This window comes from Rhynchophorus ferrugineus, unplaced genomic scaffold (genome assembly GCF_030347505.1).
Source record: "Rhynchophorus ferrugineus isolate W39M unplaced genomic scaffold, kcgeb_rfMv2 rfM9, whole genome shotgun sequence".
In the NCBI taxonomy this organism is placed as follows: domain Eukaryota; kingdom Metazoa; phylum Arthropoda; class Insecta; order Coleoptera; family Curculionidae; genus Rhynchophorus; species Rhynchophorus ferrugineus.
Window position 1 is genome coordinate 26,360,477 of NW_027472588.1, and position 25,982 is coordinate 26,386,458.

The 25,982-nt window shown below is 34.9% G+C and overlaps 1 protein-coding gene across 1 annotated transcript in view; it reads left to right on the forward strand.

The window, feature by feature from the left end:
- Positions 1 to 24,287, forward strand: part of Col4a1 (Collagen type IV alpha 1) — a 61,736-nt gene extending 37,449 nt beyond the window's left edge. Inside the window, exons 4-18 of the mRNA XM_076413548.1 lie at positions 22 to 179; positions 9,397 to 9,603; positions 9,671 to 9,766; positions 10,316 to 10,393; positions 11,959 to 12,054; positions 13,877 to 14,094; positions 14,171 to 14,413; positions 14,466 to 14,687; positions 14,744 to 15,049; positions 15,107 to 15,574; positions 15,665 to 16,048; positions 16,126 to 18,091; positions 20,235 to 21,149; positions 22,824 to 23,140; positions 23,194 to 24,287. Coding sequence (XP_076269663.1) covers positions 22 to 179; positions 9,397 to 9,603; positions 9,671 to 9,766; positions 10,316 to 10,393; positions 11,959 to 12,054; positions 13,877 to 14,094; positions 14,171 to 14,413; positions 14,466 to 14,687; positions 14,744 to 15,049; positions 15,107 to 15,574; positions 15,665 to 16,048; positions 16,126 to 18,091; positions 20,235 to 21,149; positions 22,824 to 23,140; positions 23,194 to 23,451 — 5,932 coding nt within the window. The 3' untranslated portion in view covers positions 23,452 to 24,287. The remainder of the gene's footprint in view (positions 1 to 21; positions 180 to 9,396; positions 9,604 to 9,670; positions 9,767 to 10,315; positions 10,394 to 11,958; positions 12,055 to 13,876; positions 14,095 to 14,170; positions 14,414 to 14,465; positions 14,688 to 14,743; positions 15,050 to 15,106; positions 15,575 to 15,664; positions 16,049 to 16,125; positions 18,092 to 20,234; positions 21,150 to 22,823; positions 23,141 to 23,193) is intronic.
- Positions 24,288 to 25,982: the final 1,695 nt, after the last annotated feature.

Here is a 25,982-nt window from a genome sequence, read left to right on the forward strand (position 1 = left end):
GTAATGTGAACATTTTTGTAGGCCTTATGATAATTCCGGATACAACAACGAAAGGCAAACAGTTAAACCAACGGACGTCTATGCCATAAAGGGATCATATTCAGCTTCTTCATCGTATGATGTCTCCTTGAATGGCGGACATGATAAATCTCAAGCTTCAAGCAGTGGACAATATGGAGGTAGTATTTTTTATGTAATATATATTACTGTAGAAAACCAAATAAATATAAATAGCTTTAAGCAAACGGATGCTATTAGGCGCTTCCACGTATTTTGATTAGCGATATCTATTGATGAAAAGGTATTGAAAAGCTAATGTAAACAACCTGTTAAATCCGCTGTGAAGGTACTGACTTCTCTCTGTCATCTGCTTTCCCATTTATAGAGTTCTTCAGGTGTACAGACGCTAATCAACGAATTAATCCTTTGATATGCCTATTAAATATGGACGAACCGTTTTAATAATGCGGTTTCATTGTTTGCCGGACAAAAAGAAGAGTTTTCTGTGGCGTATTGTGACTGGTGATGAGAAGTGAATTTACTAGGCATGGGTAAGAAGGCATGGGTTAGTCGACGAGACCTATCTATATCCATAGAGTTATGGAAAGGAAACTCTCTAGGTGTATCTGGAGAAGAGTTTCGCAGTATCTAACATCTAAATAATGCTCTACTTCTGCAGTAATTTGATTGGTTAGTTTAAATTTGAATTATAGGCATCTGTAAAGGAAATTTATATTTTAAAGAAAATATTGTAAAGGCATTCGATTGCTTAATTGGTTAAACACATTTTATTGCTCAGGCGCAACATATGACACCATGAAATCACGTGACGAAATACTTACGTCACATTTTATTGACCAATAAATGCAAGAAGTGCCATACTTTAGTGTCTTCAATTTCAGAGGACTTATTAGAGTTCCATCTTTTTGTTTTATTAAATCGAAAAGAAATCTTTCATTTTTCCCTTTTACAATGTTAAAAACTTCTTCAGTCCTAATATATATTATACATTTTATCATTCATTGTCTTAATATAACATTTGTAACATATTGTCCTGAAAACCTTTATATATTATACAACGAAAATGTTTAAAATTTACATTTTTAAAGATGTCCGTCAAAAATAATGAAGCAGATACCTTGAAGACTTATACATAATAATATACAAAATAACTTATTCTAATACAAAATAAAGTAATCTTGACTGTGTTGAGGCTAAGTGGGGTTTTGTCTTTAAGCTTATCCGAGTTTTCTGGTCAACAGATTAGCCATAACAGATTTTTAAAAAATTACCATTAATTTCTTTTTTAACATAACTTTAACTCCATGCATTTTGATAGTTCCAAAAAATCTATCTTGGCATACCATACAATATTTGAATTTGAATATTTAGCCAGAATAAATGTATTTAACTAAATTAACCCCTAAAGTTAATTATACTATAATAAGAATCTTTTCAAAGAATAATACAATTTTGCATTATTATTCTTTGGAATTCAAGTATTGATTCATTTTGCGATACAAATCTTATAGGTCACATTTGCCTTCATAATTTTAATATTATTCCATTTGAACACATTTTGTAATTATACTCAATATTCCACAACCATCACCCATTTGATGCTATCAAGGTTAAAAATAGGTTAACTTTCTAAAAAAAACAGCATATGTTTCAACGCATTCTTCTTTATGTCCTACATACAAAAAGGTGCGCCCAAATAGCAACAACAATAACAACAAATGCAACAAAAAAGCCACGTGAAAATGAAATTAACCAATCAAATTCCTTCACGACACTTAGCAGAACGATTTAAGCAAACCAATAAAATTGATCGAAAAGGCGATTGTAGTGTCATCTAGATAATGGACGCTGCAAAACATTCCTCTAAAGTTGTCTATAAAGTTATAAAGTCTCTTTTCTCCGCGTTTATATCGACACCGAAGCGAAATATTAACGGCCACAAAGTCTCCATGTGATAACCTTATGTCTCCTGTTCTCATCCTAATCCCTTAAATAATGGGCTCAGCAAACATGTCAGAAATAGGGAATAATGGAGGCAAAGTTATCCTCCTATATGTAAACGATTAGCTGCTTAGCTTAGCTCATGTTGCAAGAGTTGTGAAACATGCCATGTTGCTGCTCGAATGGGCAGTTCTACCTCATCCAGCGTACTCATCTACGTTTATCGGCTTCTGATTACCACTTGTTTCATCGCTTTTGTGACACGCTGGTATCGCCATGTTGTCAGAAAGAAGGAAAATTTTGTAAGAAATTATGGAAAATAATTTTATTAATATATATTTTCTCAATAAATACATTTTTAAAGTGAAAAAAAAAGAATACCTGTAAGCACCTAATACATTCTCAAAATCTAGTTAAAGTTTCGCAGATAAGATAATACTTCTGTTGTAAACAATTTTGTTGCTAAATTGTCGATGGCATTAAATAAAAACTCAAGGGGCCCAGTTAAATGAAGTCTTCAAGGGTACTTGTTTCAACAATATATGAGTGACTACTGTAAATTAAAATAAATGTGCAATACTAAAAGAACATTTTTACCTTCTCAAATAATGCCTTTCTATGAATTAGGTTACAACTTCTTCTATAAGCTCTATTATATCCATCTTCCACTATAGGTTACTATAGATATTAATTTATGATGATAATATGTTATAGAAAAATTATTAAAAGTCCATATATTTTACAATTAAAAGTGGAATTACTACTATTCTACCAGAAATAAAAACACATTTCAAAATTAGCCATGTTAAGTCAAACACTAATCCGCCTTCAAACGTTTCAACGTTTCAAACGTTTGAACTTTTTAGGGGGCTTCAGTTTTATTTGGAATATTTATCTTATAATTCAGTGTTAAAAATTGGTTTTTTGTAGCCAACGGAACGAAAGAAAAGTTAAGTGAAAAAATTGAACTGGGATTTATCAAGGCAAATAACCTAAATTTACCAACAATCGATTCGTCGAAATGACTGTACTATGTGACCGTAACTGAAATAATAATTTTAAAAAGAATACTAAGACTCATACATAATTGAGTGAGTATTCCAAAAAGAGTAACCATGAAATCTGATAGGGTATTGAAGAACATTAAATAAAAATACTACCAACATAATACTTAGCAAGAATATGAGAAGGTCATAAATCTAAACAGTACCCAATAATAGCATAATCACTACTTGAGAACTATGAGAATAGTATTATTGAAATCAAGAGCCCTATATTTGCTAATACAAAACAAAGTTGTATCGATAGGAAACTCAGTTGTCGTTCGACCTTCGTAGAGTAAAGACGTGTTTGGAGCGACGGTCAGTGTAATAAATTTGAAAGTGTACTACCTGTGCCACAAATGCGATTTTAAAAAATAAGTAAAAACCGTGACGACAATAACAGTGTTAAAACTGCGCGTTAAATGTTTAGTGAAAATGTGTTTAAAACGATGGTCACTGCAATAAAGTAACAAAGGTAAAATTTTGGGGGCTGTTAAGGGTCGGAGGTGCATCATCTGTACCACAAATGCGGCGATATAACGGTTCTGAAACAAATACCGGTACTGAAATTTTTGTAAAAACGTGAATTAAACTATTCATTAAATAAAAATGATTGATAGAGAGAACCAGAGACTAAATGAGATGGAAACACAATCCTCAACGTCAGGTGAAGCTCATCTGGCACAACAGAATCAAATCTTTTGTCAAGAAAACCATAAGAGAACGCAAAATGAGCAAGCTCTCTATAATGCGTATATTAACGAAAAAACAGCCCGACGGAATCTGGAAATTGCACTAACAAATATGCAAAAACAATTAGATGCACTACAACTCCTAATAAAAAACCAAAACACATACAATCCAACTAGCATTCCCGTAGTGAACCAGTGCACTGAAAACAAATTGCCTGTAAACTATGAAACAGACGAGGAAGAATTGCAAAAAGAAGTAGGCTGGATAACAGTTAAAAGAAATAAGAAACGAAAAGCAAACTATACACCTGAAGCTTCACCACAACAACCAAAAACCATTAAAGCACAAGAATTGAATAAAGAAATAAAAGTGCCGAGACCACCTCCAATTATAGTAAGTAATGTCACAGACTTTGACTTGCTATATGAAACAATGAAAACAAATAATATACTATTTAGAGCAACAACATTAAACAATGGACAAATCAAATTAAACGCCGAATGTCGTAAAACTTTTACGAAAATTGCTGAGTGCTTGGAATTCCTAAAATTACAATGGCACTCGTATGAAGATAAGCAAACCAGAGACATTAAAGTAATGGCAAGAGGGCTTCCACCGACAGCTAAAACTACTAAAATAGTGGAAGAGTTAATAAAAAATGGACTTAAATGTACTGACGTCACAAATATCCTGAAAAAAGAACGAAATAAAAATAACAATGGAGAAATAGTTGTCCAGAAGAAGCCTTTACCACTGTTTATGTTATCATTCCAACATAACACGGACATAAAAGCAATTTATGAAATTAAACAAATTCTAGGAGTCGAAGTAAAAATAGAACCTCTTAGAAAGGCAAATCTTGTGCCACAGTGCAAGAGATGCCAATTACATGGACACACACAAAAATTCTGTAAAAGGGAACCAAGGTGTGTAAAATGCTCAGGAAAACACATCACGGGAGAATGCAAAAAACCCAAAGGAACAAAAGCGAAATGTGCGAATTGCAATGAAGCGCATCCAGCAAGCTACAGAGGATGCGTAGTTGCGAAAACATTCCAAGAGAGAAGAAATAAAATCAGTCAGGCTAAAGAGCAAAAAACAGTGACTCAAAATAAACAACCAAAAATGTACAACGAAGTCAACGATGAAATGACCTATGCTCAAAGCATAAACCAAACCGCTCAAAAAGAAACAAAAAAAGAAGACGTTACAACCAACGAACTGCTATTGAAACTTATAGCAAAGCTGGACAACCAGGAAAAGATTATTGAATCGTTTTCTGAAAGATTACTTAAACTCGAAAACAATAGGGCGGTGGCCTCAAGAACTAAAAATGGCAAGTAAAGACATCCGCATCGCAATTTGGAATGCTAATGGGATTCAGAAACATCACGCTGACCTACAAGTATTCCTAGAATTGCAAAAAATAGATATTTGCTTAATATCTGAAACCCATTTGACAAAGGAATCCTTTATTAAATTTAGAGGATATCACTTTTACCACACCACTCATCCAGCTAACACAGCAAGAGGAGGAAGTGCAATAATAATAAAAAATAATATATGCCATCATCAAGAACCCGGACTCAGTTTAGCAGAAAATCAGGTAACGGCAGTAACTGTTATATCTAGCAAATACAGGGTTACATTAGCTTCCATATATAGCCCTCCAAGATACAACCAAAAAAAAGAAAATTACTTGAATGTTCTAAACAACCTAGGAGAAAAATTTATAATCGGTGGTGATTTCAATGCTAAAAATACAAGATGGGGATCTAGAATGACGACAACTAAAGGTAATGAATTACATAAAGCAGCTGCTGAGCTAGGGTGCAGTTACATGTCGACAGGAAAACCAACTTATTGGCCTACCGATCCAGAGAAAACTCCAGACCTGTTAGACTTCTTTATAGCTAGAAACATAACCACTAACTACATGGAAGTTGAAGAAAATTTTGACTTAAGTTCAGATCACACACCTGTGATTTTGACGCTGAGTGAAAACATTATAAGAAAACAACAAAATCCAACATTAACCAACAAGAGGACAGACTGGGAAGGATTTGTTGAAGAAATAAACAATCGAATTCAACTAAATGTTCCCCTTAAGACAGAAGACCAATTAAATTATGAAACCGAAAAATTCGTTGCAGACATCCAACAGGCTGCTTGGAATAACACTCCAGAAATTAAAACTTCAACCAAAGGAATAAATTACCCGAAAGAAATCAAGGAAATGGTAGCTGAAAAACGAAAACTACGGAAAAAATGGCAGCAAAATAGAACACCTGAAAATAAGAATATCTTAAACAACATAACACAAAGGTTGAAGAGGGAAATTTTGGAAATTAAAAACAATTCCATAAATAACTATCTACGAAATTTAACAGACGACAAGAACACAGACTATTCGCTCTGGAAAGCCACTAAATACCTAAAACGATCCTGTCTACATAGTCCTCCGATAAGAAACATGCATGGAAGTTGGGCACGCAGCAACCTGGAGAAAGCAGAAGCATTCGCTGACCATTTAGAGAAAACTTTCAAACCAAACGAAAGTGAAATTGAACATACTTTACCGGACATAGACGGCGAAAATTCGACAATTCAATTAACAACTCCGAAAGAAGTCACCAACGTTATTAAAACAAACATCAAGCCAAATAAATCACCAGGCTATGATTTAATAACAGGGCAATTGCTGCACAATCTGCCAAGAAAGGGTATTATAAAGCTCACTAACTTAATCAATGCAGCATTTCGACTGAAATATGTCCCAGACGTTTGGAAAATGGCTGAAATAATAATGGTTCCAAAACCTGGAAAATCACCAAATGATATAAAAGCTTATCGACCTATCTCACTGTTACCGATGATAGCTAAGGTATTTGAAAAGCTCCTCTTGAAAAGATTAAAACCAATTATAGAGAGAAAAAACCTAATACCAACACACCAGTTTGGGTTTATTACCAAACATTCAACGATTGATCAAGTGCATAGAATAACAGATGTTATTGAAAAAGCCTATGAAGATAATAAAGTATGCTCAGCTGTATTCTTAGATGTAGCACAAGCTTTCGACAAGGTATGGCACAAAGGCCTCGTCCATAAGCTACAGAAAATATTACCGAAGCAACACACCGAACTATTAAAATCCTACATCACAGCCAGAATGTTTAGAGTGAAACAAGAGGAAGCTTACTCTACAATAAAAGAAGCTAAAGCAGGTGTACCACAAGGAAGTGTACTGGGGCCAATTCTGTACCTACTTTATACATGTGATATACCACAAATCGAAAACATTACAATGGCTACATTTGCTGATGATACTGCTATCCTTGCTGTCGGAAACAATAGCGAAGATGCAACCAGAAACCTACAACAGGCTACTGACGCTATAAATAAATGGACCCAAATCTGGAAAATACAAATTAACCAAAACAAATCTGTGCATGTTCAATTCACCTATAAACAGGCCGCGCTTACACCATTGACCATAAACCACACTGTCATACCATACAGCAATAATGCTAAGTATCTCGGAATGACACTTGATGCAAAACTACGGTGGAAGGAACATGTCAAAAAGAAAAGAAAAGAACTTGAGTTAAAATATAGAAAAATGTATTGGCTAATTGGAAGAAAATCTCAATTAACTATACATAATAAATTACTTCTATATAAACAAATATTAAAACCTATATGGACATACGGAATACAATTATGGGGATGTTCCGCAAAAAGCAACATAAATCTAATACAAGTTTTCCAGAACAAAGTCCTAAGAAGCATCGTAGGTGCACCCAGATATTACCGGACCATTTATTTACATCGAGATCTTCAGATACCGACTGTCAATCAAGAAATTAAAAGAATTGCAAAGAGACATGAGGAGAGACTTCACTCTCATGTTAATTTCGAAGTATTACAACTCTTGGACAACACCAAAACCGGACGCAGACTCAAAAGGACCAAACCATTTGAACTTGTGTAGTGTGTTGTAGTGTAGTGCAGTGAGGTGCATTAGAAAAAACTCAAAGTGTTAAAACAATTATTATTATGTTAGAGACTATGTAGGACTGATGAGTCCTATTAGATATATACCTAGATTTAAGCTATTATAAGGACAAATTGTAGGTTAGTCGGCAACGACTAGTAACAATGTATATAATTATAAAAAAAAAAAAAAAAAAAAAAAGATAGGAAACTTTACTGAAACATTTTTGATAATAATTTGAAGATAGAGATTCAAATTTATTTCACAAATATTCATTTTATATCATTGATAGTAACTACAACACAAAAAAAGTTTAAATTTTATACTTTCAATGATGGATGTTTGATGTTCTTAAACTTTTAGCAGCTCTGTGCAATAATATGTGCTATTTTATGAAATTACCTTGTAATATTTTGATAAATAAAATGATCAAATTGTCATTTTTTTAAGTTCATTTTAATAATAGCCTTACAATCTTATTAGCATGTGGAACTGCAAAACTTCACCACGTTCTTTACAAAATCTGTGTTTAAACATGTCTTAACCTATTAGGTTCTCCTATGAATTCTTAAACTAGATCTCCGCTTAGTTTATTTTACTTTACTTAACTTCTCTGACAACATTGTGTTCATACATCGTCTGTACGTAAGTATTGTTTACCATGCTTGAAACTTTTGTCTGCCCTAACACACACCAGGCTGGTAAAATTACATTGTTCAATCAAATATGTGTCACATACCCTTTTCAGGTGAAGTTATAACCCATCAAATTATTTGATGTACAAGAAAATAGATATTAGATATTGGATTTTCCTAATCTAACCATGATGGGATTTTACTCTTGTTGAAGGTTTCGATTTAATTAATTTTTTTTTTGTATTTTGAGAATAAACGGTCGTTCAGTAGTGAACAGCAGTAAAATTTCAGAGTTCACTTAGAAGCCCATTTTCTTCTGCCTAGTTGGTATTTTAATCTTGTAAATATACTGATTTGAGACACACTAAGCTAGTCATATTATATTAAATATAATTCTATATTACATTATCAACATTGTCCTAACTTAACCTCAAATGTTATCGATATTACGTTAATAATTAAGGGTACCTAAAATAGTAAATATTTATATTATAATTATTTTATCGCTGTGAATAAATTACGGACATTCAAATTAAATTGGCTGGTACCTGCCTTGTAAGGTTTAATTACATTTTTCTGCCTTATGTATAATTTCTGCTTTATGTATAATTACTCTAGGTACCCTCACATCGCCGACATATATTAAAATGTATAATTATAGCACAGAATTATTAAAATACTGTCCTGTATCCATAAAAACGTTTTAGCGTGCATTTAAAATGTCATTATTTCAAACGTTATTTTTTCTCTCAAATACATTTTTTTTGCAGAAATAACTTTTATTCGGGGTAAAGTAAATGCGTAGAATTGCTATAAAGTAGTTTTTCAGAAATAGTAATCTAGCCTATTATGTTGATATAGGCCCAAATCTTGGTATGCATTTAATTTGAACAACCCTTAAGTTCGAAGAGGTTCTACAATTTACCTTTGATGGAAAATAATATTTCATAATGCTTCTATGTATTGTATATGTTACTATATTATATTATTTACTTAGTTATGTTACTATGTGACTATGTTCTTCTTAGATAATGCAACATGTTTTAATGGCAATTAATGTTTGTAGCTTCCTATGGAGAATCTGGTAACAGAGGTGATAATCCCGATTATGAAAGTATTAGAAATTACGGTTCATCGAGTAGAGGAGGCTATGGATCTCCTGGCGGTAGTTATGGTGGATCCTACTCGTCATCCAATAACAGGGACAGCGAAGGCAGACCTCTTACATCCGGTAGCAGCAGCGGAGGAGGTTACGGAAGCTATGGATCCGGAGGTAAAATACTTACTTTAAAGTCATTTTCTTTTGAAATTTGAAAGAGTTTTCTGCACACAATTTTTAGGTGCATATGAATCATCAAGCAGCAGTAGTAATACCGGTCAGGTCTATGGATCCAATGCTGGGGGTTATGATGCCAGAGCTTCCGGCGGGGCTAGAGGTAGAGCAATTGCAATTTTTAATACAGTTCATAAAAAATAATTTTTAACAAATGGGAAAATTCTATTTAACAGAATTTTTTTTTAGTAACACATCTCGCTTTACAACAGGTTTACATTTTACATAAGTGCTTCATTTTTAGAGCTCTGTGACAATCAATCAAGCAATCAATTTATCAAATAAATTTCTGTAAAAACATAAAAATATATATTTATAAAATATAAAAATTAATATATCGGTATAATTTAAATATAATATGTCTGCAGGTAATTGATCTCTATTTTTCCAAACGATCTTGGTTAAGTAGCCTTAAGCCAATATATTTATTGGGATACTTTCTAAAATATTTTCCTTCATAGTAATAAACCCCCTCAAAGCAGTTATTCAATTTTTAATTAATGACATTTTTTATATAGCACTATTTAAATACTAAATGGCTTTGTACCAAAACTCCTCGTGTATTGAACTTACGGTTAATCCTTAGGGTTGATCCAAGAAAAAAAATCTCCTGTTTGCATCTTATAAAAAGTTTCCCACAAATATTTTCTAGGTACATATGAATCATCAAGCAGCAGTAGTAATACCGGTCAGGTCTATGGATCCAATGTTGGGGGTTATGACGCTAGAGGTAAAGCAATTACAATTTTTAATATAACTCATAATACTTTAATTTTAAACAAATGGGAAAATTCAATTTAATAAAAGGTTTTTCTGACAACATATCTCGCATTACAACAGTTTTACACTTTACATAATTGCTTCATTCTTACAGATCTGTTAAGTTGTTGTGTAGGAAGAAGCCGAAGTATTAATCCAACAAAAACGTAATTTTTTGACTTTAATACAAAATGCTGCTCGTTTATATTAGATATACCCTCTACATTTGACCTTCGCATTCAGTGCCAGTATCTCATCGTATTACACTATGATGATAGAAAACCCAATAGGGGCTTCTGGAGAAAAGTTTCGTTACATCTAATATCTAGATGGGGTTATAATCGTCCATTAAAGTAATAATCTGGAAAAATAAATATATCTACACAATCTAATATCTGTACCTAATTAGCTCTAGTTATATAATAATTATAAAATATAAATTTTGAAAACTATCTTGGTTAATTAAGTAACTTTAAGTGAATATATTTATTTAGATACTTATTGAAAATATTGTTATTTAAAATAATAAACCCCCTCAAAATCTTTATTAAATTTTTAATTGCTGGCTCTAATATCTAAAGGCTTTTTACCAAAATTCCTCGTGTATTGAACTTACTGTTAATCTTCTTTTAAAAAGCCTGTATTCAGAAGCTATTATATTAGTGGAGTTGAAACTAATAAACGATTGATCAAATGTATCTTCTGTTCTTATAGTTTCTTTCGGAAGGTTATTAATTTCTGATAGATCCAAATTAAATCATACGTTAACGATCATCAATTTCTTCCATATTCCAGTCAATATTTCCAGCCAATTTAGAACTTTTAATATCAAGTCATTTTTTAAAGACAGCTTCTTGGACATCTTCGAATTCAGCATCCACGGATACTGAGAGAAAAATTATGCTGTGTTTCTTTATGATCTGTGTATCTGGGTACACAATATTTCCTAGACCAAGGATGCTCTGGAATTGGGATCCAAAACAAATATACAAGAAATGAACCATAGAAACAAAATGAACCAATCAAATGCCTTTACTGCTCTTAGTATAGCGATTAAAACTAGTCAGTAATGATATCTAGATTTTAAACGTCGTGAAGCATTTCTCCAAAATTACCTATAAATAAAGTTAAATCTGTATTTTCGCGGCAGTCTCACACTATGCATATTATGTCATTATTGACAGACAATCAAGCGTTTTGTAAATTAAATTTACGTGAATATATTTCACAGGATTGTTCTAGTCTAGAGTTTTTCCAACCATTTTTTAATTTTTATGTTTAAAGAATACATAAAAGAAAAAAATGGAAATATTTTAAATCATATGTTACTGGCTGATGAAAAATCTCAAATAAATGGCGAACATTCCTAGTAATCTAAAAAAGTATTAATCTAGAGAAGTGCTGCTGTCGTACACAAATGAAATAGTTTTTTTTTTACTAAAATTTTACTGGTGGTTAAAATTCCATACAATTTTCAATCCATGTATCAGACTAGACACTTGACAGTGATGTATTATGAGTCAATATTTTTTTTAGGTACATATGAGTCATCGAGTAGCAGTAGTAACACCGGGCAGGTCTATGGATCTAGTGTTGGAGGCTATGGTTCCAGGGCTTCCGGTGGGTCAAGAGGTAAATAATTATTATTTCTTCTACTAAATTAATTTCAAGTAAATAGTAAATCTTAATTTAAAGGTTTTCAAATTGGTTTTTTTATTACCTGAATAAAATACTAATATAAGAAAATGTTAGAAGGGAAAAGAAAATTAGATTTAAATAAAAATAATTTGCAATTTTAGAAATTAGGCTAGGTGAAAAATAATTTACAATTTTAGTATATTTTAATTGGCCTTTAGCATTTAAAAGTTGAAATATTTGGTACTATAGGATGCTAATATTTGGTAATATAGATGAAGATATTGACCGCTTTCAAGGGCTGTAAACAAAGTGACATAATTTGATCTCTACTGAATGAAATTCGACTACGATTTGTTAAGTTAATCATGTTTATCCAATAATGGAGTAAAAATAATACTTTTTAATATGATATATTATGCTACTAAGACTCAATTTGATAATATTTTCTACATAAGATCAGTATCTAATAATCAGATCATCAGATCAGTTAATATATAATATAAAATATAATATAAAACATTGAAATATATGCGTGTTATCTTAAGAACTAACAGTCACTAACCTTTTTTAAATTGTATTTAATTACATCTAAATTCTAACATAATTAATTTATTACTAATTATTTCTTAATTTTATTAATTAATTTAGTTGAATCTAAAATAGTAGTTAATAATATAATAAGTAGAACTTATAAAGAAGAGTTAATAATGTAATAGTAGAATAAGAATAAGCCGAAGGCATGAGTAACAGGAAACTCATTCTGAACGATATTATCTACAAAATATATAATATAGAAAATATGTGAAAACCTACCATATTAATTATACAGTGCTTGTCCAATTATTTATTTATTACAAAGATGTCCTGAAGAATAATCTTGATTTTACAATTTATTGAAACTGTTTGATAATATTAAATGGTAATAACAATTTTAAAATATATATACAGATAAAAATAAACAGATGAGCTTAACTCTAGCAAATATTACGATTTTCCATTGATATATAAAAAATAGAATGCTAATTAATTTACCTTAATAGAATTTCTAATTAAGGAGAGAAATGGGCGTAGGACGGCGTATTTCGGATCATTTTTATGATTTTTAGCCAATTAACTTACTAATTAATCAGCTATCCTAGCATCATATTACAATTCTTTATCAGTTTCATATGTGTCAGTTGCTGTTGTGTGGCTTGCTGCTGTTCTTTTTAAGCTTTTCGACCTTCCTTCGTTCGACATATATACTATATAGCCAAAATGCAAATGTTTCGAAGCCAATCGTCAACCTGTTTAAATTAAACTTTCATCTGTATTTTGAATATGATAGGCGGTCATGTATCGAGTAAATAATCCCTCCACAAATATTAATTTTCTTCATTTCCACCTTCTTCTTTCTTTTTTTTTCGCTTCTCTTTCTTCTTTCTTATTTTATTTTTTCACTTTTTCTTCTTCTTTTTATTTTCACTACAGTTATTTTATTGCCGATTTGTGTACCAATATACAATTGTCACGTTATGGAAGTTAAGTTAAAATTGATTTTAAAGTGTAAATATCCTTGATGAGTTACTATTACTTCTGTATATTTATATTCAAAATCTCTATTGTTAAAAGAAACAAAGAATCCTTCCAAGATCACCCCGTTATATAACCCCAAATATAACTAGTGTTTTGTCTTTTCGACTTATTCTACTTATTATGCAGTTCTACCAACATATAAGACAAATAAGCGTGACATAATCTCTAATAACATATGATATCATACTTATTTATTAGCAACTGCCGTGTTATTCAATTAAGTACCAATATTTTATTATAGAATCCACTAGAAATGTGAACACTGGTGGCTATCTTTCTGGTAGTGGTTCTAGTCAGTCATCTTGGTACTCCAGCGGGGCTTATCCAAGCAGCCCATATGAAACAAGAAGGGATTATTCGAGTAGCTATGACATAATGGACGCTCCTGGTAGTGTATTAGGGCCAAGAAATGGAAGCGAACGATGTATTCCGAAGTGCTTCGCTCAAAAAGGCTCAAGGGTATGTAATCTTATGTCTTCACTATTTTTAAGTGACGTTGAATTGAATAATTCTCATTGATTAAAATTAACTGCAGGGTTTTCCTGGTATCCCTGGCATTCCCGGTGAGAAGGGTATTCGGGGTTTTCCTGGAGAGGAAGGTCTACAGGGAGAAAAAGGAGACCGTGGTGAAACTGGTCCAGCAGGGCTTCGGGGACTCAAGGGTAATCAAGGTAGGGTCGGTGCACCTGGGTTCCCTGGGCTTAATGGACCTCCTGGACTGCCCGGAGATGAAGGTGAGCCAGGACTTCCTGGTTTGGATGGATGTAATGGAACTGACGTAAATCTTAAACGCAAAGAAATGTATTCTTAATTAAAGTTTGATAATTTAGGGAAGCCCTGGTCGACCTGGAGCTGCTGGTGAACAAGGCCCTCGAGGTTTTCCGGGACCTACGGGAACAAAAGGAGAGAAAGGCGAGGCTGCTCATTGCGAAATAAATTTGAAAGGTCAAAAGGGAGAACCGGGACGAGATGGTGTTAGAGGGGAGCAGGGTAATCCCGGGCCCCAAGGACCAACTGGCCCAGTTGGTGTTCAAGGTTATCCCGGTGCTACGGTACTATTAAGATAATTCAGTGCATTTAGAAATTTAATAGTTGATTATTCTTACAGGGTCCACGAGGACCGCCTGGACTGAAAGGCCAAAAAGGTGTAATGGGTATATCATTTACGGGGGCGAAGGGTGAAAAGGGCGAAAAGGGACCTCAAGGTGAAAAGGGTGTTCCCGGAATTGACGGATTCATATTAAATGGAACAGTTCAAATCGGACCCAAGGGTGAATCTGGAATGAAGGGGGATATGGGTGAAAGGGGTTCAGATGGTTTAAAAGGTGACACTGGACCAGACGGAGACTTTGGCATTCCAGGCGCACAAGGTATGAAGGGAGAAAAAGGTTTACCCGGAGCACCCGGTCCAAGAGTAAGTTCAAGCCAAATACTTAATTTTTCAATTATTATATATATCTGTTTCAATTAGGGACGTGATGGGTATCCAGGTCCACCAGGCCCGGTGGGACTGAAAGGTGACCGCGGTTTAGAAGGATTACCTGGTTTAGATGGACGACCAGGTCTGAAGGGTGAACCTGGTAGGGATGGTCCAAAGGGTCTTCAAGGTTTGGTAGGACCCCCCGGACCTCCAGGTGGTGGCAAAGGTACTCCCGGACCGCCAGGACCTGCTGGTCCTAGAGGATACCCAGGTCCTACTGGTCCTAAAGGTTTAGATGGTTTCCCTGGAGAACCAGGTAGTAGAGGTCCCGTAGGTCCTGTAGGAGGACCAGGATTACCCGGTACTCCAGGTCCAGAAGGCCCGCCTGGTGATAAAGGAGAAAAAGGTGAACCAGGAAACATTGGACCAAAAGGTGGCGAGGGACCAAGAGGATACCCTGGTGCGCCAGGCCCCCAAGGTCTTCGCGGAATACCTGGTGAAAAAGGACTATCAATTATTGTAAGTGTATGAGAAACATTTTTATTATATATTTCTTTTCATTTTACAATAAATATGAAATATGTACTAATAATTGAATTTGATCAATAGGGTCCAAAAGGTGATGATGGTCTACCAGGAAGAGATGGTTTGAAAGGGGCGAAAGGCGAAAAGGGCTATCAGGGGGCTCGAGGTGCCCCTGGTGATTCCATAAATGGAATTCCTGGAGATATTGGTTTCCCTGGTGCACCTGGAGAAAAAGGCAGTCCAGGGCGTGCTGGTATTCCAGGAAGTCCAGGTATTCCAGGAGAAAAGGGTGAGAAAGGTGGCACCTGTCTAAATTGTCGTCCAGGAGAGAAGGGCGATAAAGGTGAAAGGGGATACGATGGCAATGATGGCGATATCGGTCCTAGAGGACCTCCCGGGCCACAAGGAGTACCAGGTTTACCCGGCAAGGACGGCGCGCCAGGTCTAACTGGTTTGCCAGGAAAGCCTGTAAGTATAAGTATATAATAATGAAAGCTAGAAACACTCGCAACTGATATATTTTTATACACGCTGATGTCTTTCAGGGAGAGGACGGTCTAGACGGGCCGCCTGGACCTGAGGGCCCCCCAGGCAGACCAGCATTTATTCCTGCTGATTTAGTAAAAGGAGAGAAAGGCGATAAGGGTAATCGGGGAGAGATAGGATTCATGGGACCAAAAGGTGAACCTGGATTTATGGGTATCAAGGGCGAAATGGGTCCTCCTGGATTCCCAGGACAGAAAGGACAAGCTGGCTATCCGGGACGACCTGGTAGCGATGGATTACCTGGAAGAGATGGAGCTAAAGGTGACAAAGGCCAAAAAGGTGAAAGTGTAAAGGGTGCTACTGGTATAAAGGGGCTACCAGGAGCACCAGGTGATACAGGAGACCCTGGTCCCCCAGGTCCATCTGGCTCACCGGGAAGATGTCCCGAAAACATAATTGCCAAACTAAAAGGTCAAATGGGGCCGGTAGGCCCAAAGGGAGAACCAGGAGATAGAGGTAAAGATGGTTACCCTGGGCAAAAAGGTGAACCGGGCTTTCAAGGTCCACCTGGACCCCGTGGATATCAGGGACAAGATGGACCAATTGGACATAGGGGTTTGCCAGGACCAAGAGGCGAAAAAGGCAACGTAGGACCTATGGGCTTTCCTGGTGATAATGGTAGGGATGGAGACAAAGGCTTCCCGGGACTTCCAGGATTAAGAGGAGATAAAGGAGAGGCAGGAATACCTCAAGTAGGTCCTCCAGGTATTCCTGGACCCAGTGGACCAAAAGGAGAAAAAGGTTTACCAGGCTTCCCAGGGAAAACAGGACCGAGAGGTAATGACGGCTTACCTGGTTTGATCGGTGAAAAAGGAGACATTGGTGAACCTGGTCTGAATGGGCTTCCGGGTCCTCCAGGTCAAAAAGGAGAACCAGGACCAATAGGGCCATCTGGTATTGCAGGATTACCTGGTCAACAAGGACCACAAGGACCAAAAGGATCCCCAGGGCCTATAGGAACGCCAGGAAAACCGGGGTTGCCAGGTTTCCCAGGTCTAAGAGGCGATAAAGGAGATATGGGATTACCCGGACCTATAGGACCGAAGGGAGCCTTAGGTCGACCAGGAAATCCAGGTGTACCAGGAATGGACGGTTTTCCTGGCCTTAGAGGAGAAAAAGGCGACAAGGGATATCCTGGGCCACCAGGACCACAGGGTATAGTAGGAATGCCAGGTGAAAGAGGTTTCTCTGGAGAAAAAGGTGATCGTGGTCCAAGTGGTCCTATTGGATCGCCTGGCTTACCAGGAAGGGCTGGTCTGCCAGGCCAAGATGGCACACCTGGTCTACCAGGAAGAAAAGGAGAACCGGGAACGGTTGGCGAAAAAGGACAAAAAGGAGAGACAGGATTCCCAGGAATTGATGGCACTCCAGGAATACTAGGCCCTAGAGGACCGAAAGGTAACATAGGACTACCAGGAGACAGCATTCCTGGTATTATAGGACCAAAAGGAGATCGCGGCGACAGAGGTTTTGATGGCGCTCCCGGAATACCTGGGGAAAAGGGTGAACCAGGCCTCCCAGGTTTTATGGGACTTAAAGGTGATCGAGGATTCCCTGGGGAAAGAGGTTTTCCTGGTATGGATGGCAAAGACGGTTTACCAGGTCAGAAAGGAGACACGGGCTACCCCGGCATACCTGGATTGAAAGGCGCTAAGGGTGAGATCGGTTTTCCAGGACGGGATGGACTCGATGGAGCTCCAGGTGAAAAAGGCATACAAGGGCCTATTGGGCCAGTTGGTGTCCCCGGAGAAAAGGGAAATATTGGAGAAAGGGGTTTACCAGGTCCCTTTATACCAGTTAAGGGAGAAAAAGGCGAGCCAGGACCACCGGGTGTTTTCGGTCGAGCTGGTGAAAAAGGTGATAGAGGTTTACCGGGCCCTGTTGGCGCACCCGGTGAGAAAGGAGATAGAGGTTTGATTGGAATCAAAGGTGATCGTGGCTGGCCAGGTCAAGAAGGACAAAAAGGTAATTTTTTGTTTATATTATTACAATACTATGATTCCAAAGAGAATAAGAACTTTTTGAATTGGAAAATCCTAACTAAACTATTGTCTCTAACTATCTGCCAACTTTATACATCAACTCTATAATCTATCCAAAGTAGCAGTGGACGCGCGTGATCTCAATTTATGACGTCAAAACGGTACAATATTTCCGCATTTAATGTTAATATTTTAAGCCTTTTAGTTTCATTAGCAACATTCTAATATAAATAAAATAATGACACAAATATTTTATAAAATATAATTTATTTTAACATTACAGTAGGTACATTTAATGCATATCATTATCGAAGGACTTAAACTACAATTAATTAAACAGCCACAATAGTTTATAGGTTAGAATTATTTTATTCTATTTACATTAAACTCTTTTCCAAACCACATATGGTATCGTCTGGATAATTGTGTATCCAAGTAACGTATTTTATTTTCAATGGACGACATGTCTATCTTTTTGTTTAGTTCTTATTTCCTTGGTTGCTGCTTTTTCTTGTTAAATCATTCTGATATCACTATATTTCTCATCATTTTCTTCTTTTACTACCTATGTACATTTTTCTTGATAAAATTATATTTAATCGCTGCATTCTCTTAGTATTCATTATCTCCTCGTACATTTTTACCAAATGCTCAGATATATTCTGAACAATTACACACATACCTATGCACATAAATCTTTAACACTCTATAATAGTATTTACGATTGTTTTTCTACAGTTATCCTATATTAATTATATAATCACCTTTACTTGTTTCCATTCTCATCACCCTGTCTTGGTATTGTCAGCATAAAATAATAATCCCACATCCAGAAAGTTTCATTCACTCTCCGTCACATTATGAGCCACTATTCAAGTCAATAACTAATCTGTTAATTTCCATTCTAACACTAGTTTACAATTCCACCATTTGTCAATTTGTAGGGAGTCTATTGCTTATCACATGTCCAAACATTTCTTTTTTCTGCTGTAGTAATTCTTTGCCACAAACCATAACAATTCAATTTGATTAAATAGGGGGAAAGACGTTACACTCTGTGACCATATTATTCAACCACTTGATTTGCAGAGAATATTTTTTCAGGCCTACTTCTAAAAAAGTAATTTACATAAAACACAATTAATAATTCCATTAATATTTAATAAGTAACAATTTGAAATACTTCACTCTTTATATTCCATTCTTAATTTAGGTTTTGCAAGCCAATCTTTAATTACAGTCTTTGCCGACCACCTGTTGGCATTTGTTTCTAGCATGAATTGAAACAAAACTTTTATCTTTCTCCATCAACTTTTGTTATCTATATATGGTTTTTATTAGAGTCCTACCAAAGGTGGACTAACGTTCTATTTTGAAATACCTATCTCTGTACATGTACATGTATAGCTGTATATCCCTAAGTTTTCTATAGATATCTTCCATATTAACAGTTATCCCTAAAATAGTTGTATTCAATTATTTTTATATTAAAAAAACTACTCACCATTTTGATACATTTCATAAATTTAATCTTGAATAGAACTTATATCAAGGTATGTAGATACTTTTTTTGGAGTTTGATCAAAATTATATTGTTTCTGTTTAATTTGGGGTATTTTAGTTATAGTGACCATAATAATATTCAGTGCGGTGGCAATACAATAGATGTATTTCCAATAAAAACCCCAGCTGCTTATTATTATGCTGCTTATTATAACACCAATACTTACCTCTCTAGCACATTTTACTGGTAAGAACGGGTCCCATTATCTCGTTTCTGTTCGAAGTGAGTTACTTGTTCGAGCCGTAATTTGTTCCTGACTGACTATATGACGCCGTCATTTTCAAACCAAAGTAATCAAAAATAGTAAGCAGCCATTTGAAATTTATCAAGACAAGCAAAGCACCAGAACAACATTCGCTGATTTATAATCTCCTATCACTAATATTTTCAAAAATTTTGCAGACATTTGATAACCGAACGACTTTTGCAGGCTGATTCAGTTACATGTTTGAACTGCTACTTTATATAGAATAAATCATAAATTACATTTTACAAAAATTAGAAACATAATTAATGTTTTTAGTTATTCAAAGGAAATGTTTTAATGCACATTTTTCCGTAGGTAACACCGGTTTTCCAGGAGCTCCAGGATTACCAGGAATAACGGTTAAAGGAGAAAAAGGCCTACCTGGTTTACCAGGAAAACATGGCCGAGAGGGTGCTATTGGTCTACAAGGCCAAAAGGGAGAGCCGGGGCTTATTGGTTTACCAGGCCGACAAGGTTTGCCTGGTCTTCCAGGACCGTTAGGTCCTCAAGGACCTAAGGGAGACAGAGGTTTCGAGGGACAGGTCGGTTTTCCAGGACCCCAGGGAAGACCGGGATCTACTGGGCCATCAGGTCTTCCAGGTGAAAAAGGAGAACGCGGTCCACCGGGATTAATAGGTGCTCCTGGAGAGAAGGGCGATCAAGGATTAACTGGCTTACAAGGATTTATAGGAGCACCTGGCGAAAAAGGTGACAGGGGATTGGACGGTATTCCCGGAACCCCAGGAGAAATAGGACCAAGAGGTTTCAAAGGATCAATAGGTATTCAAGGAGAATTTGGAGCAATCGGTGTCGTAGGAGCTAAGGGAGATAAGGGAGAACCTGGCAGGCCTGGATTAAATGGCCTTAAAGGAGAACGAGGACCAATCGGTCTGAAGGGTGTAATTGGTAGACCCGGTGCGCCCGGTTTGGACGGACTTGTCGGTGCCATTGGTCTTACCGGCGATAAAGGAGACAGGGGATATCCGGGAGCACCAGGATTACAAGGCCTTCAAGGAGAGAAAGGAGAGGCGGGTCTTAATGGTCGCATTGGCCTCGATGGTGTTATCGGTGATCGAGGTCCCAAAGGTGAACCCGGCGAACCTTGCCAACAGGTATCCGATTATTTGACTGGAACATTGGTAGTAAAACATAGTCAAAGTAGGGAGATACCCCAATGTGAACGAGGACACACCAAACTGTGGGAAGGGTACTCGCTTCTTTATGTATCTGGTTAGTAAATAATTTTCTGTGTTCAGATTTTTTTATTTTTGATAATTTTTTCACTTTTAAGAAATACCTATTGAGAAAAAAAATGTTTCTTGCAAAATAGCGATACTGTGTCAAAAGACCGATTTTGATTTAGCAGCGACTCATTCATAAAATCAGTTTCGCACTTTTTCAGAAGATTTTGATCATTAAATAACCATATAACAAAGAACAGAATTAACTAATAACAAACATTACCAGTCCTGAGCCATCGTTCGTGAATTTGTTTTACCCTATATATACTAAACCCGTCCTATGGTATAAATTCTCATAATAGAATAAAGAGAATAATTTAAAAATTATATGTTACTAAAACTTGTTCTTACAAGTTTTACAACAAGATCAAAAAAGTATTTGATAAATAACATCAATTAAAAAAATAACTGTCTGTATATTAAAACATATTAAAATAACTATTTCGAGAACTAACACTCACTAACCTTTTTTAAGTAGAATTTAATTAAATACAATTTCCGTTAATTTTCAATAATTAACAGGGTATTGGGTTTAAATTACTACAGCACTGTACATTACAACAAAGTATCAAGTAGTATTATTTTTTTCAGAACTATAACAACTTCAGAGCGTCAAATATAAGTATACCTGATCTTTCTTTACTTTTATGTTATGAAATAATAAATGAAATAATATATGTGTGTATAGTGAAACAGAGGATATATGAATAAAATAATTTTGAAATTGCTATTTCACTTTAGTACACAATTAGGTAATTTATTTTTTACAAATGTATATTAAAAAGGAATGTATGATTTACAATCATTAAATTAACTATTGATTTTCAAAACTTTCAACAAAAAGTTCAAAGAAAAAAAGTCATACAGTCAGAATAAATGCACCGGCGGATTAAAAGGGTAATATATTGCATTGTTCTTTTCATTCAACATTCTTTGTTGTTTAAAACAGTAACTTAACTAATCTTTTTCTGTCAGTAGATTTATTTATTTCAAGCTATTATTTTTGGAATCTTGCTCTTGCATCTTTAATTTGCCTACTATGGCTTTCATTAATCTACTGCTTTCTACTTTGTCTTATTTACCATATAGAAAGTAACAACACACCAACAAGAGAAATTAAAATTATATTTATTTCCTTTTTTTTATTTCCTGCAATATTCGGTTAGTGCTTTGTTAAGAAATGGATTTACTAAAGAAATTTGAAAAGTTAATACTACTAAAATGTACAGAAAAAAAAATCACCTTTAGAATTACCTGTAGTTCAATGACATACTATGTCTCCAGAGCTATATCAATTATTATCAGTTCTGATAATAAAAGCAGGTTTACTTTCTAAATATCTTGTAAACAAAGATAACAGACGATTCTTGTTATTCTCGAATTTTGTTAATCTATGTTGGGATGAAATTTTCGCATATGTCAGATTTTTACAGCGGTATATACCTCCAGGTACTCCCGTTTCCTCAAAACGGGAGGAGAAATTTTCGCTATGACGATTAATATATAAAAGAATATTACTGCTATAAAATAATGGATATCGCATTTAATTTTTTGTGTCGATATACGAATAGGTGGCCAAATTTACATAATACGTGGTCTTAAAAAGTACCACTTTTAGATAAATAACGGTCATTTCATAATGCTTTCTTATTCGTTTTTTAAGGTAATGAAAGAGCACATAGTCAAGATCTTGGTATGGCCGGCTCATGTATAAGGAAATTCTCTACAATGCCCGTAGTATTCTGCGACATAGACAACGTTTGCAATTACGCTAGCAGAAACGACAAATCATACTGGCTGTCAACCAGCGCGCCTATTCCAATGATGCCTGTCGAAGAGAGACAAATCGAAGAATATATTTCGAGATGTGTCGTTTGCGAGACACCAGCCAGTGTTATCGCTGTGCACAGCCAGTCGCTCTCACTGCCCGAATGTCCTTATGGTTGGAGCTCACTTTGGATAGGTTACAGCTTCCTAATGGTATGATCATTATCTATATGTCGAGGTAGAGTCTACTAATGTGTTCATTGCAGCACACCGGAGCTGGAGGAAACGGAGGCGGACAATCACTGTCTAGTCCCGGATCTTGCCTGGAGGACTTCCGAGCTTCTCCATTCATCGAATGTAACGGTGCTCAAGGACATTGTCATTATTTCTCGAACATGCTCAGCTTCTGGATGGCAACCATTGAGTCCTCTCAACAGTTCCACAAGCCTCAAAAACAAACTCTTAAAGCCGGCAATGTCAGGGATCGTGTTAGCAGATGCCAAGTTTGTATAAAGAACACGTAAGCCATATGAATTGTTTAGAAGAATCGATTCCTTTAAATCTCATTGAATCGATATTGTCTTTATGATAATCTACATATATAAAGAAAATATCGATGCTTAACATGTGTTCAAAACAGCCGATAAGTGTTCGTTTTCTTTTCGTACTTGATCATCTGCTGTGATAACAGTTACTAGTAACAGAAGATCAAGTACATGATCACGTGGTTTATCAAAATTAAAAGCTAAATAAAAAAATCATGTATAGTAAGCTTAAAAATAAATATCTTAATACTCTTGTGCCATTGAAATACTAGAGCAAGTATATATTTTGTATAGTAACTATAATTGTATGTATGTAAACTAAAAGTAGGTACTGTATTTGTTCTCTCATTCTTTCTGGGTAATATAAAAATTTGTGTGCTTTTTTATAAATATATATTTTTAGATAGTTATTTGTGATTGCTGGTTAAAACTGCCCTTTTTTACAGTAGCTTTAATTATCAAATGTATTTTGAATCTTCTTGTTTTATCGGTGCTATATATGCAGTGGTTTATTTAATCAGTTGCAAGTCTCAATTTTCTTCACATTCCTATTTGGTTTTTTTTTTCGATCATATTTTGTTTAATTCTAGTCAAAATCGAAATAAATAAATTGTTATTAAAAATTCGTGACAGTTCAATCACTGCTTGTTTTTTTTTATTAGAGTTTAAAAGATTTATTATTAAGCACTGCCATATATAATATTTATGCCTAATATTAAGTATGTAATTAATGAAACGTTTGGTTCAATCTTCACGGATTACCTACTACATATTACCAATGCTGTCTGTTTAATAAAGTAACAAATTGAAATAAATTTTATTGTTTTTTTTTAATATATTTAATTGCCTAAACCTTGATTTATCTTTCATTGTGTAATATAGAGACCTAACGGAGATACGTCTAAAATCTAAGCAAAGAAAAAAATCATGGATATAATTTCTGATTATGACAAGTAGCGACGAAAACCAGAAGCTCCTTAAAGTTTTGAAATCTTGCAAAAGGCAAATTGTGTAATTATGAACTCTACTATACACAGCTATAAAAGTGACAAAATAATACCATATAATGACGATAACTGGAATACGAACAGTAAAGAAAATTACTCTAATTACTTAAAAAACCTATTTATAACATATAATTTATATTTTTATTATATAAAATATAATTTATATCTTTATTATACAAAATATAATTTATACTTTTATTATATGATATATAATTTATGAAAGGTTTTTAAACAAAACTAGCGATTTAGGCCGGTTTCGTCGGCGCAGTGGTCAAGGCGATTGGACGATATATCCGATAGTCACAGGTTCGACTGTTAATGTGGCCTGGATGTACATTATGTTCGTGATTATAACTTTAAATGTCATTAAAGGCAACAGTGGAAATTCCGATGAGGAATAACCATCCCAGTACCAGACTGGGTAAGACCTACCGGAAAATGTACAATTTAAAGGGCATCTCATCAAATCAAATACAAATCGAGAGCTTGTACGAACTATCATCTGATGACGCTCCAGAATTATTAACACTAGGCACAACAATTCTGAAACAACAATGAAGCCCAATCTTAGTAACACATTTATTAACTGGAATAAGTTTAGACTTATAACGCAGGAACGAATAAGCTTGGACGTAAGACTAAAAAGATTATTGAATTGAATTGGTAACTGAACAAATTCGAACTGCTGCAAAAGATGCTATCCCGACATCAAGAGAGAAATCAGAATATGAGGTAAATTGCCCCATTAAAATTAGAGAATTGATAAAAGAAAAACGAATAGCTAGAAGAGTATAGTACAAAACCAGAAATGCTGTCGACAAAACAAATTATGCCCGAAAACAGACAAAGATTACTCACTCCGGAAAGCAACTAGGAGAGCATTAGTGATAATTATATAGGTTATAAAACGTCAAACCTTATTCAGGCGTGCTTGTTTAATATATTTCAAATAACTGCTTAATATTTATTATGTTATTATTCTGATTCAAAATATCACAATTAAAGGGTCACAGTCAGAAACAGATTACATCTCCAATCAATGACTGCGAATAGGAATGATAATGGAAGTCCCATCTTGCCACTAATATCCACTAAAATATTTCAGCGTGTTGCAGCTGTACTAGACGTTAGTAAACTTTTCTTAGGAGATAAAAAACATTAATTTTGGATTTACAGAAAGGAATCCGTCTTGATACGAAGCGAGTGACAAATCAAAATCATGTTGATGTTAGCCCTATCCGAGTTCAAATTTATGAAATATATAAAAACAGTCACTAGTTTTTTCAATATAAACATAATACAGCTATTTCAGAGGAAACTGTTAGTCTGTAAAGTATCCAGATAAAACTTAGAGATATGCAGCTCTTTGAGGAAAGTAAAACATCTCTTCATACACTGTTGAGAAAAATGGAATTTAAACGGTCTAAATATAACACACGAAAAGTTCTAAGTTCTAACTTCCAGAGAGCTTTTATTAATACATTTTTAAAAGCATGCAATAGG